The sequence below is a fragment of the Felis catus genome, chromosome B1 (assembly GCF_018350175.1).
Source record: "Felis catus isolate Fca126 chromosome B1, F.catus_Fca126_mat1.0, whole genome shotgun sequence".
Lineage (NCBI taxonomy): Eukaryota > Metazoa > Chordata > Mammalia > Carnivora > Felidae > Felis > Felis catus.
In genome coordinates, this window is record NC_058371.1 from 508371 (window position 1) to 520575 (window position 12205).

General features: G+C 45.5%; 1 protein-coding gene across 10 annotated transcripts in view; it reads left to right on the forward strand.

Annotated features, from left to right (window-relative positions):
- Positions 1–229: 229 nt before the first annotated feature.
- The window catches only part of FBXO25 (F-box protein 25), a 68156-nt gene continuing 56180 nt past the window's right edge, over positions 230–12205 (forward strand). For 9 of the 10 annotated variants that reach the window (XM_045055159.1, XM_019828179.3, XM_006930531.4 and 6 more), the window contains exon 1: positions 239–373. In XM_045055159.1, the coding sequence (XP_044911094.1) occupies positions 342–373 (32 nt within the window). In that variant the 5' untranslated portion in view covers positions 239–341. Of the gene's footprint in view, positions 374–12205 lie in introns of all 10 variants that reach the window. The other variant, XM_045055160.1, reaches the window with a different exon arrangement.

A 12205-nucleotide genomic window follows, 5' to 3' on the forward strand; every position in this document is an offset into this window, starting at 1 on the left:
TTGCATCACAGAAGCAGAGGTGTGCTGATGGGGTAGGGTCTCCTTGGGGCTGGCCCTGTGTGGGCTGCCATCCCTCGGGGACAGGTGAGGGAGGTTTGCCTCCGAAAGCCCATCGTTCCCACTAACCTCTTTAGCTCAGGCCCAACAGCTGTGCAGGGGTGGGGCCGCCAAGGCCGCAACAGGCGTGAACTGCGCAGGCCTGGGGGCAAATATATAGAGTCCTGGGGCTACAGGGGCTCCTGACTTCGCGAGGAGCTGCCTGTCTGGCTTCCGTCCTGGCAGGTAAGGAGGCTGAATGTCCTCATTCCTGCTCTTCTGCATCAGGGCATTGAGGTCACGGGATGAATCACAGCCCCCAACGGTGGAGACACAGGTAGGTCAGACTCACATTTCAGGGATAGGAGGCTTCACGGGAACCAACAGTGGTGGGGACCTGCGTGTTCTGACAAACTGCTGGAGGCTCGGTGGGGATGCAGGCCTGGGGTGAGGGCCTGGGGCTATGCCTCTCCCTCTAAGGCAGGTCCTCACAGTGAAGACCGTTTGGGGAGGGGAAGAGGAGCCATTCTGAGACAGGCCACACCTTTTCCTTCTTCTTCTTTTTTTTTTTTTTTAATTTTTTCAACGTTTTTTTATTTATTTTTGGGACAGAGAGAGACAGAGCATGAACAGGGGAGGGGCAGAGAGAGAGGGAGACACAGAATCGGAAACAGGCTCCAGGCTCCGAGCCATCAGCCCAGAGCCCGACGCGGGGCTCGAACTCCCGGACCGCGAGATCGTGACCTGGCTGAAGTCGGACGCTTAACCGACTGCGCCACCCAGGCGCCCCAACCTTTTCCTTCTTCTTAATAAGGCCTCCTCGGTGGAGGCAGGAGAGCCAGAGCCTGACCCGCTGGCGTTTCACCCCAGGCTCCCTGCAGCCCCTCTCGCCACACTTGGTCTAACCCTGGGTGGGGAGAAAACAAAACCCAGAAGGTCTTATGAAGGTCACGGACTCACTGGAAACCCAGGACCTGCTCTTAAAGCCACAGAACATTCCCTGCCTCCCACACCTATGGCCGCATTGGGAGGGCTCCGGTAGGATTACCGTGGAAACAGTAAGCAAGCCCCCTGTGTGTCCGCACATCATCGATAAGGAGACCCACTGTCCTTCCATAATATTCATGAACCTGTTGTCCTGGGTCGGCAGGTCTTTGTCTTACAGCTAACGAATGTGTTATTCAGGCTGTCTCACCTCTGCTCTCACTGTTCCCAGCCTAGGGGACCACACTGCCCCCTGGGTTTCCAAAAGCCTGCCCACACCTGTGTGTATAGTCCCCTTATTAAGACCTCTTTAAGGGGCGCCTGGGTGGCTCAGTCAGTTGAGCGTCCGACTTCGGCTCAGGCTATGATCTCGTGGTCCGTGAGTTCGAGCCCTGCATCGGGCTCTGTGCTGACAGCTCAGAGCCTGGAGCCTGTTTCAGATTCTGTGTCTCCCTCTCTCTCAGACCCTCCCCCATTCACGCTGTCTCTCCCTGTCTCAAATATAAATAAACATTAAAAAAAAGACCTCTTTAAATTACCGTAATTCCGTAATTTGAATGTTCTGTCGGTTTCCTATTGGGATCCTGATTGACACACTTGAAAAGGTAGAGATCAAACATGTAACATTGATCTCTCCCCATTCCCCCTGGCAAAATCAACATGCCTTGTAGTTGCCCAGATACACATGCGGTGTTCTGTATCTTAACCCGGACGGCGTAAATCCGAGAAGTTTCGCTGTGCTCTCTCCCTCTCTGTCCTCTTCCTGGGAGAACAGAGCACAAAAGTCAAAGCCATGGGCTATGGTAATTAGGACCTCTAGAAGGTGGCAGGCCACCGAGAATTCTTGTTTGCCACGCTCCTGGCATAGCCCTGCCATTGAATTTGATTTTTTTCTTATTTTTGCACTTCTCTTAACCAAAATGCTGTCTGAAAAGCTTCTACCATTTTCCTACTACCGCGGTGGGAAGGACTCTGGAGATGGACAAGAGGTCCAGAGCACAGGGGTCATTTCATAGTTTTCTCTCAGAAGCTGGATTCATTGTATGTGTGACCCCATTTGCTGGAAAAGTCCTCCTGTTTGCTCTCAGAAACCAGCACTGCTGGTATGGGGCAAACGCTGTGCATGCCCACGGCAGTGTCTACAGAGCAGACCCAGCGGCATTTGGGTGTTGTTCTTGTTTAAAAAATTTTTTTAATGTTTGTTCATTTTTGAGAGAGACCGAGTGCGAGCAGGAGAGGGGCAGAGAGAGAGGGAGACACAGAATGTGAAGCCGGCTCCAGGCTCTGAGCTGTCAGCTCAGAGCCCCACGCGGGGCTCGAACCCACGAGCTGTGAGATCATGACCTGAGCCAAAGTCGGACGCTTAACTGACTGAGCCACCCAGGTGCCCCTGGTGGTATTTTTCTTGTGTGCACGGTTTGGTACCCACACTGGGCCTCGTTCCAGGATGTGGTGACCATCTGAGTCCGCAAACTTTGTTCCTCCTTCACCTCCTCTGCTCCATGAATGTTCATGCCTCCATGGCCTACACCAGACTCTGCTGTGTCCCTGCAGATGGTCAGATAAGTGAATACAACTTGTCCAGGCTTCAGAGAGCCTCCAGGTCAGATGGCACCAGCACTGCTCTTCAAGCTGCACTGTCCCTTTGGGAATGCGGGGAAGCATGAGCTTTGCCCAGATTTTTCTGATTCAAACCCATCAACTGCTTTCAGTGGTTTTACGGACTGATTGAAAGCCCAGTCGCTCAGAGTTTGGAGGCTTAAGGAAATAATAGATCTAGGCGGGGGTTTCCAAATCTGGCTACCCAGAATCAACTGGGAAGACTTCTCACCGTAGAAGAAGGCAGGTTTGAGCACAAAGTAAAGATAATTTTATGGGGATGGGATTAGCAGCTTTACTGAGTTCTGGGTAATCATCATGGATACAGCCTAGCATATGTGGGAACCATCTATCCACACCAGCAACCAAAACCATACTGTGTATTAGAATTTCCTAAGTGGCTTGCTCATAAGCAAATGCCCACACCTCAGCCTCAGAAATTGAGTAGCCACAGTGGTGCCTTGGAATCTGCATTTTATTTTATTTTATTTTTTTTTAGAGTACTCGAGCAGGGGAGAGGGGCACAGAGAGAGAGAGAGAGAGAATATCACAGGATTGATCCCATGACCTTGAGATCATGACTGAACTGAAATCAAGAGTCAGATACTCAACTGATTGAGCCACCCAGGTGCCCCGTGGGAATCTGCATTTTAAATAAGCACAACCGATGAACAATGTAGGCAGTCTAAGGGCCGCATGTAGAGAAACACTGATGCAGAGGATCCCCACAGCATGGGAACACAGCGGCTTTCGTGCCGCCTGCCTGGGGCTTTGGGAGTCATGGCTTCCTAATTCTGAAGGTGACCATTTCCTTCAGAATTATCTGAGGCTTAAAGATAGGGCTTTGTTTACAAACAAAAGTGGTGGGGCGCTTGGGTGGCTCAGTTGGTTGAGTCTCTCTCTCTCTCTCTTTTTTTTTTAAGTGTTTATTTTGAAAGAGAGGAGTACAAGTGGGGCAGGGGCAGAGAGAGAGAAAGAGAGAGAATTGTAAGCAGGCTCTGCCCATGCCAGCACAGAGCCAGATGTGGGAGTTGAACTCACAAATTGTAAGATGATGTCATGAGCCGAAATCAAGAGCCAGAGGCTTTACTGACTTGAGTCCTGAGTATCCAACTCTTGATTTTTGGCTCAGGTCATGATCTCACAGTTCGTGGGATTGAGCCCTGCATTGGGCTCTGCGCTGACAGTGCTGAGTCTGCTTGGGATTCTCTCTCTCCCTCTCTCTCTGCCCCTCCCCCACTCGCTCTCGCGCGCGCGCTCTCTCTTTCTCAAAATAAACATTAAAAAAAATAAAAACAGTAGTTGTTTGAGTGGTGGAATTATGAGTGGCCTGAAATGTTTCTTGATGCTCATAAGCTTTTTTTCCCCTATTTTCATCCATTTGTTGTTTCAATAAATATTAAGCCTATAATCCATCTATTGTATTGTTTCAGCATAATAATGATAATTTTAAAATATGATAATTAAACAGGAATAGAACAGAAAAACGTGCTTCCTTTCTAAGCAACAGTTTTGGAAAGGAATTCCTGCCTGTTTTGTAGAGTTTGGCTTTCAGCTTCTCCACAGAACTTAACACTGTATATTATGTCCACTTCCCAAGAGCAAGCTGAGACCTTCATCTTTTCAGATGCACTCTCTCTTTCGTGAGCCCACAAGGCATGTCTTTCTGCTTTGCCTCCTGTCCCCCTCCAGTCGTCTTCTCCATCACCTCTTAGTGTTCATGCTTCTCCTTCCCCATCCTTTGCTCACGTGGAATTTCAGGTGAATCCAGGGAAAGCTTCATGCTACCGTGGTAGCAAATTACTGCCTTACTTTGATGGGATTAAGTATATTTTACTTATTTTTTGAGACTTGCCTGACAACGTGTGTTTCAGGTGCGCCGCACGGTGATTCGGTGTTTGCGCCTATCGTGAAGCAGTCAGCACCGTAGTGTAGTTCTGTCCATCACCACATAGACACAAATTCTTTTTTCCTGTGACGAGTACTTTTAAGATCTACTCTCTCAGCGACTTTCACACGTGGAGCATGGTGTGATTGCCTAGAGGCCCTGTGCTGCACATGACACCCCAAGACTTATTTTATAACGAAGTTTGCAGTTCTTGACCCCCCCCCACCTCACCCACGTGCATCTGGCAGCCACCAATCTGTTCTGTTTCTGTAAGTTTATTTTGTTTTCTAGATTCCATGTATGTGTCTTTGTCTGACTTACTTCACTTAGCGTAACGCTTTTAATGTCCATTCACATTTTAGCAAATAGCAAGATCTCGTTCTTCTTGCTGAATGATATTCCGTTGTGTCTGCACATGCTTCGTATCCCCTTTATCCATTTGTCAACATACAATGAGCTTGCTCTTGTGTCTTGGCTATTTAAATAATGTAGTGATGAATGTTGAGGTGTATATTACCTTCTTGTGTTAGTGTTTTTGCATCCTTTGGATCGGTGCTCAGGAGTGGAGTTGCCGGATCGCAGGGTAGTTCTATTGTTAATTTTTTGAGGAGCCTCCATACTGTTTTCCATGGTGGCCGTACCAGTATACGTTCCCACCAGCAGTGCAGGACGGTTCCTCTTTCTCCACATCCTCGCCAACTGTTGTTATTCTTGTCTTTTTGGTAATAGCCATTCCAAAGGTGTGAGGTTGTATCTGTGGTTTTGATTGGCATTTCCCTGATGAGTGATGTTGAGCATCTTTTCAAGTGTCTGTTGGCTATCTGTATGTCTTCTTTGGAAAAATGTCTATTCAGATCCTTCACCCATATTTTTTAACTCAGACTTTTTTTTTTTTTGAGTTGTGTGAGTTCTTTATATATTTTGGTTCCTAACCCCTGATCAATTAGATGATTTATGAACATTTTTTCCTGTTTGGTAAATCGCTTTTGATTTTATTGATGTTTTCCTTTGCTGTGCAGAAGTTCTTTAGTTTGATGTAGTTCCGTTTGTTGAATTTGGCTTTCTGCCTATGGTTTCATCTAGAGGTTTTATGGTTTCAGGTCCAATGTTCATCTCTTTAATCCACTAAGTTAATTTTTGTGTATGGTGTAAGAGAATGGTCCAGTTTTCAGTACCATTTGTTAAAGAGACTGCCCTTTCTCCATTTTGTACTCTTGGCTTCTTTGTCTTAAACTAATCAACCTTGTATATGTGGCTTTTATTTCTAGGTTTTCTGTTCCACTGACCTACATGTCTGTGTTTATGCCAATATCCTACTATTTATTTTTTTAAGTTTATTTTTTTAAGAGGGGGAGACAGCAAGAGAGAGAGAACACGAGGAGGGGAAGAGAGAGGGAAAAAAAGAATTCCAAGCAGACTTCACACTGTCAGCACAGAGCCCAATGTGGGGCTTGAACTGATGAACTGTGAGATCATGACCTGAGCTGAGACCAGGAGTTGGATGCTCAACTGACTGTGCCACCCAGGCACCCCTATCCTACTGTTAGGATTACTGTAGCTTTGTAATATAGTTTGAAATCAGGAAGCATGATGCCTCCAGCTTTGTTCCTCTTCCTCGGGATAGCTTTGGGAAATTAACGTTCTACAGTTCTATATAAGAAGTCAGGAGAACACTGTCTTAGTCCATTGAGGCTACTATAACAAAATGCCACAGACTAAGTGGCTTATCAACAACAGAAATTTACTTCTTCTAGTTCCAGAGGCTGGGCAGTCCAAGATCAAAGTGCCAGCATGGTCATCTGGTGCCCTCTTCCTGGTCCATGGCCAGCACCTTCTCTCTCTGTCCTCACATGGTAGAAGGGAGCTCTCTGGAGCCTATTTTATAAGACGCTAAGTCAGTTCCTGAGAGCCCCACCCTCATGGCTTAAGCACATTCCAAAGGCCTCACCTTTGGAAGTCCCATTACATTGAGCATTAGGACTTCAACACAGGAATTTGAGGGGACACAGACATTCAGACTATAGGGATGTCTAACTTTATCAAGTAAATAAGGAACAGCATCTGTAAATATCTTCTTTTATCCACACTCCTGATGTGTTCTTTCAGTTATATTGTCAGATCAATAGAATCTTTTGGCCTGGAATGAAAACCTGTATATTTAACATTGTTTATATGAGAAATGTGTTCCATTCATTTATTCACTCGTTCATTCATTCAACAAGTATCTCTTAGGTGTCTACTCCTTACCAGCCACTGTCCTAAGAGCTTGGGATGCATCCATGAACAAAAGAGACCAACATTTCTGCCCCGGTAAAGCTTTTATCTTAGGGGCAATTAGGAAGTAGAACACACAGTATATTAAACGGTGAAAAAATAGGGCAGTGGGGGTGGTTCTGAGTAAGGGGAGGTTGTGCTTGTAACTGAAATACTAAGGGTAGGTCTAATGAGGAGGTGACATTTGAACTAAGATGTGATAAGGGGAGGGAGCCATTATTTGTAAATGTAGGACACTCACAGGGTACAGTGCCCTCCAGCTGCGAAGTACCTATTCTCCAGACTTTTCCACTAAGCTGCAGTTTTTGTAAGCCACGGTGTGGACACTGTCTACAGGGCAATTTTCTTTCCATCCCAGGATCATCAAAAGTAAAACAAGAGGGCACTTCACTTGTAAAAGCAGAAATTGCTGTAAATCTGTGTTTCCTTCTTTTAGAGTTTGATTGGTGTAGACATATGTTTGCATAATTGTCCTTCAGTCAAAGAAGAGACATCTGTACAAAATAAATTTTTTCCTCTCAAGATTTTTCTTTAAAACACATGCCATTTTCCATGGAAACACTGAGGCTGTCTCGCTGATCATGCTAACAGAATATTTTCTATCTGTGCAATTTTTCTCCTGGTAGGGAGAGATAGTATCTTGAAATAGTAACCTTCCTGACCTGCATTTACTCACTTCCTTGTACGTGACTTGGCACTACTAGGATAGAATATCCACATTGCCTTAAAAATATGCAGAACTGAAAGGCAGAACAAAGTTTAAATGTTCAATTTCTTTTGCTGCAGCCACTCAACATGAGTCCATGTAATCAACACACAAAAATGAAGGTCTTTAGACTTTGACATATCATTTGAGCAACTTTATTGAGTCACTTTAGCAGAGTGGCCATACTGATCCTTTGGAATTTCCATAAGTAACTGTCTACATGTTACTCATGGATCATAGAGCAGAAAGACCCTGCCTATGCTTAAGTCTCACCAAGGTCCAACCAAATGACCACACCTGTGACCTCCAATTACCATGGCTTAGGACATGTGGAAGTATCGTCTCCAATAAGAGAGGGCAAAGCATTTTACAATCTGGTGGGTAACAGTAATTTAGAAGAAAAATGCTCCCAACCCCCAGGCTTGGGTGGGACTAGAAAATACCCATCTGGAATTCGGTTGAAAACAACGCATGATTTTGGTCCTGAAATTTCTCTGCCTTTTAAAATCCTCGCAGGCAAGTTCACAGATAATTCTTTTAGATTCAGGTTGAAACACTGACGTTTTAATTGTCCTTTATCTTCTTTTAAGGTGGCCTTTAGAAGATTTTATTTTATTTTATTTTATTTTATTTTATTTTTTATTTATTTTTAAAAAAATTTTTTAACGTTTATTTATTTTTGAGACCGAGACAGAGCATGAATGGGGGAGGGTCAGAGAGAAGGAGACACAGAATCTGAAACAGGCTCCAGGCTCTGAGCTGTCAGCACAGAGCCCGATGTGGGGCTTGAACCCATGAACGGTGAGATCATGACCTGAAGTCTGATTCTTAACTGACTGAGCCACCCGGCTTTTAAAAAACTCTCCTGTGGATTCCCTAAACTCGTAGTAATATGAGATTGTCCCCTCTATTACTCCATGCAAATCTCCCCGTCAATGGGGTGGGGTATAAACACTCTTCAGAGATGCAGTTAATCATCACATTCCCTTTGTACTTGCTTAACTGAGCTAGTTAGCATCTCTAATTTTGTATAAGTCAACTTTCCAAGTTCTTCTCTTTAGTTTGGATATGTCTCAAACTTTTTTCATGATCTGTATAAAATACACAATTGGGACTGGGTACCCTGCCTGAATGTGTTCCTGGTTTCGGCATTTGCCTTTCTTTACTTTAGTCCATCCAGACGTAGTAGAGAATTTCTCCTAGGAAGAATGTTTTCAAGAATGGGGTTACAAGCAGTTGCATGTTGTACTTAACATAGTCCTAACCTGGGGCGCCTGGGTGGCGCAGTCGGTTAAGCGTCCGACTTCAGCCAGGTCACGATCTTGCGGTCCGGGAGTTCAAGCCCCGCGTCAGGCTCTGGGCTGATGGCTCAGAGCCTGGAGCCTGTTTCAGATTCTGTGTCTCCCTCTCTCTCTGCCCCTCCCCCGTTCATGCTCTGTCTCTCTCTGTCCCAAAAATAAATAAACGTTGAAAAAAAAAATTTAACATAGTCCTAACCTATTAGGCTTTCAGTGGTTCTACACCCACCAGTGGCTTGTACCACTTGTATCACCCCAGGTTTTATGTTGGAGTAAAAGTAAAGAGCATTTGTAGGGAAATTGAGGAAAAAATGTTGGTATGTTTTGCTGTGTTTTACTTCACCTATCCTTGGGGGTGGTTTGGCACTTCTGCTCTCTGGGTCAGCACGTGGAGCAGAGGTAAAACGTAAGTCTGTCACCACCCCAGGAGGTGCCTCCCTTGTTTACAATTAGCCAGGGTGCACTGAACTTGGTTGTCTTTAAACATGTGTCCTGGTGTATACAGAAACCAATTCTGTACCTTCTACAGACCGACTGTCCAGGCCGCCGTTGGCTTTCACCAACTTGGTCCTAAGGACACAGAGCCACTATTGACATGAATCTTTTCTCCTTCCTGTCTTTCCATCCTCACTTCAGATGAAGCTGAGGTCTCTATCAGAACATAGAAGCTAAATTTCTGCGTTCCCTTCTCTTTTCCGTGTGTCCTAGACATTTTCTCCTGAAAGACAGGAATCACTTGGGATGACCTTTCCCCCATTCAATTCCACTTTCTTTTTCTACGTTAGTTGGATTTGCTTTAACTTCATTTTCTCCCAGACATTATTGGTAGAACGATTGATGTAGCCATCAATCACCTCATCATTTTATTGCTTATAACCACACTAGAATTAATTTTTCAAAATTATGTAACACATTATCATAATGACTTAGTAAAGCCCAGGTGCATTAAAAATACTGCTTCCCTAACGTTGTTGTTTTCAATTCAGTCAAAAGAGCAGTAAACTTCTGACAAAATTTCTTGGAAATTTGAGGGTACAACTAGTGACCCTCACCAGAAACTTGGAAAAGTCTCAATGACTGGACAATCTGGCACTTAGAAACACTCTTATCAGAGTGTGCTGGAATGAGGTCTCATTAAGAAATGGGAAATAGCAACAGCTACCAGTTTTCAACAGGCATAGACCCAGAGGTGAGAGGTGTGCTGGAGCTGGCCGACATTGCTTGTCAGACTTGACCAAGTGCCTCTCTTCCCTCATTATTCAATGACCTCACACTGGTAGCTTGAAATTTGTCATAGTGAGAGTGAGTGTTCACCCCGTAAAAATCAGCAAACACTACCAACCAGAGCTTCTATCCCCGCTTCTCTGAAAAGCTGGTTTGCCCGCACACCAGAGGACCTCTCCCGTTCGGCTACAATGGTCATGATTTTTCAGAACTCTATAATCTTCACAGCCTGTGCTGTTCATAGTGACAACTTCACCCGATTCTTTTGTGATAGTCCTTGGAGCTCCTCTTCCCGTAGGGCCGAGGAGTTCACTCACATTATCCCATGTGGTTGATTTTTTTTTTTCTTGGCTTCCCTGACCCCCACCCCTTCCAGTGTCTAACCAGTTGCATGGTTCCCTCACCAACCCTCTGTACAAATAGCCAGCAGTGCTCAGCTCCTCTCTGTTGACAGGTGAACCCCCATTTCCCATAGCTTCCTGCTGGGCCACCAGTGTTGCTCTGCTCCTGTCTCTCTCCTTAGGGAAGGATTCCCTTAATACACTTTGCTTGTCCATTACTCTGGGACTGTGCCATTCTGGGAGGATATGGTCAGTCATCCCTTCCCCTTATTAGGCAGAGGGACAGAGTAATAACAGGCAAGAGAACAAGGTGACCTAAGGAGACTGGAAATCTGTAGCAGTTGGGGATCCAGCCCAAAGATGATGATGTGATAAGGGTGCAGGCACCTCAGCCACCAAGATCAACCCACGGTGGTCTAGCATTTGGACATAGGAAGAAGGATCTAGAAATTTCAGGCTCAGCTGACAACAGACACAGAGACCCATCTGTTGTGTCGGGGAAAGAAGCCATTTTTGCAGTGGGATGCTTGATTCCGGTGCGCAGGCTGCAGCCGCTACACCAGCTGCATGTGAGTCCTAAAGACATGGGCCTTGTCTGTCAGGAAGGACTCGGCTCCCTGGCCAAGGTGTCTCTCCATTTTAGCAATGTGTTGTTCATTTATTTCATCGTTTGGATCTCACGTAGAGCAATATGGAGCCAAAACCAGCACAGGCTGCCATGGAAATAAAGATGACCAGGGAACATCACTACAACGTTTGGAGTGACTCTGAAGGCTGGACTGTTCTAGTGTTTCAGCAATGGTGGCCTTGTTTAGATTGAAGAATTCCAGCTGTGACTGGTAGCCAGTCTGTTACTCTTCTGTCTCCCCTCTCTGCAGAAGGTGAGATTTGCAGGCTTCCAACAAGTGTGGGAGACTTGAGTCCTTGTCTTCAGAGAGCTTATGGTCTTGATGAAGAACTGAGGTTTTTTTGTTGTTTTTTTTAAGTCTGAGGCAGGGCTGGCTTGGGACTTAAGTAACTGAAGGAAGTTACAAGATACTATGGTTGTCTAGTGAATGGTAAGGATAATATGTACCCAGGGCCTGCTCGGGAAGGTCCTTCCCAGGGATGGTGGAAAAGCAGTTACTAGATTAGACGAGCCAGAATCCAACCCTGGATCCACTTCAGCCTCCCTGTAGGGTCCTGACAACGTGCTTAGCTTTCTGGGAGCTTCAGGAGTCTCCTCTCCAAGACATGATAGTAATAGGATTGACCTTGCAGGTTATTTTGAGCCTACGTCAAGCAGAGCATTTGGCACAGAGCCGGGTGTGTAGTGAGTGCTAAGTAAATGTTAACCACTAATAGCGTCATTATCAGTGTTGTTGCTACATCCAAGTCTCTTGGAACAGGGTCACATAAACAAGCCAAGAACCATGTGGGACCCCGTGCAGATGTGCCCTTCAAGCTGTGGATAAAGTTTCAAGTTCCCAGAACTGGGAGGTACTTAGAGATCTGCATTCTTATTTCTAGGTTGGAGTAACTGCTCTCCAGGATTTACCATTAGAGGAAAGTGAGTGTCTCCAAGAGACGTTACAAAAAACATTGCCCTGTTGGATTCCATACTCAGCTATGAAATTGTTTTTCATCTCTCACCTACCGAAGTGAATTTTAGTATTCTCTTTGGACTCTCCTCGGTTACCAGGATTTCTTTGTACATATGACCCCCTATCAACATTTTTCCCTATTTGTGCAACTGCTTTGACCCCTCCTTGGGTTTGACATCTTGGTATTGCTCTTTAATCGTTCTCAAATATACTTCCTGCCTCACAAATCACAGAACATAAGCTCCCAGGGGTCACGGAAGGTCTCCACATTT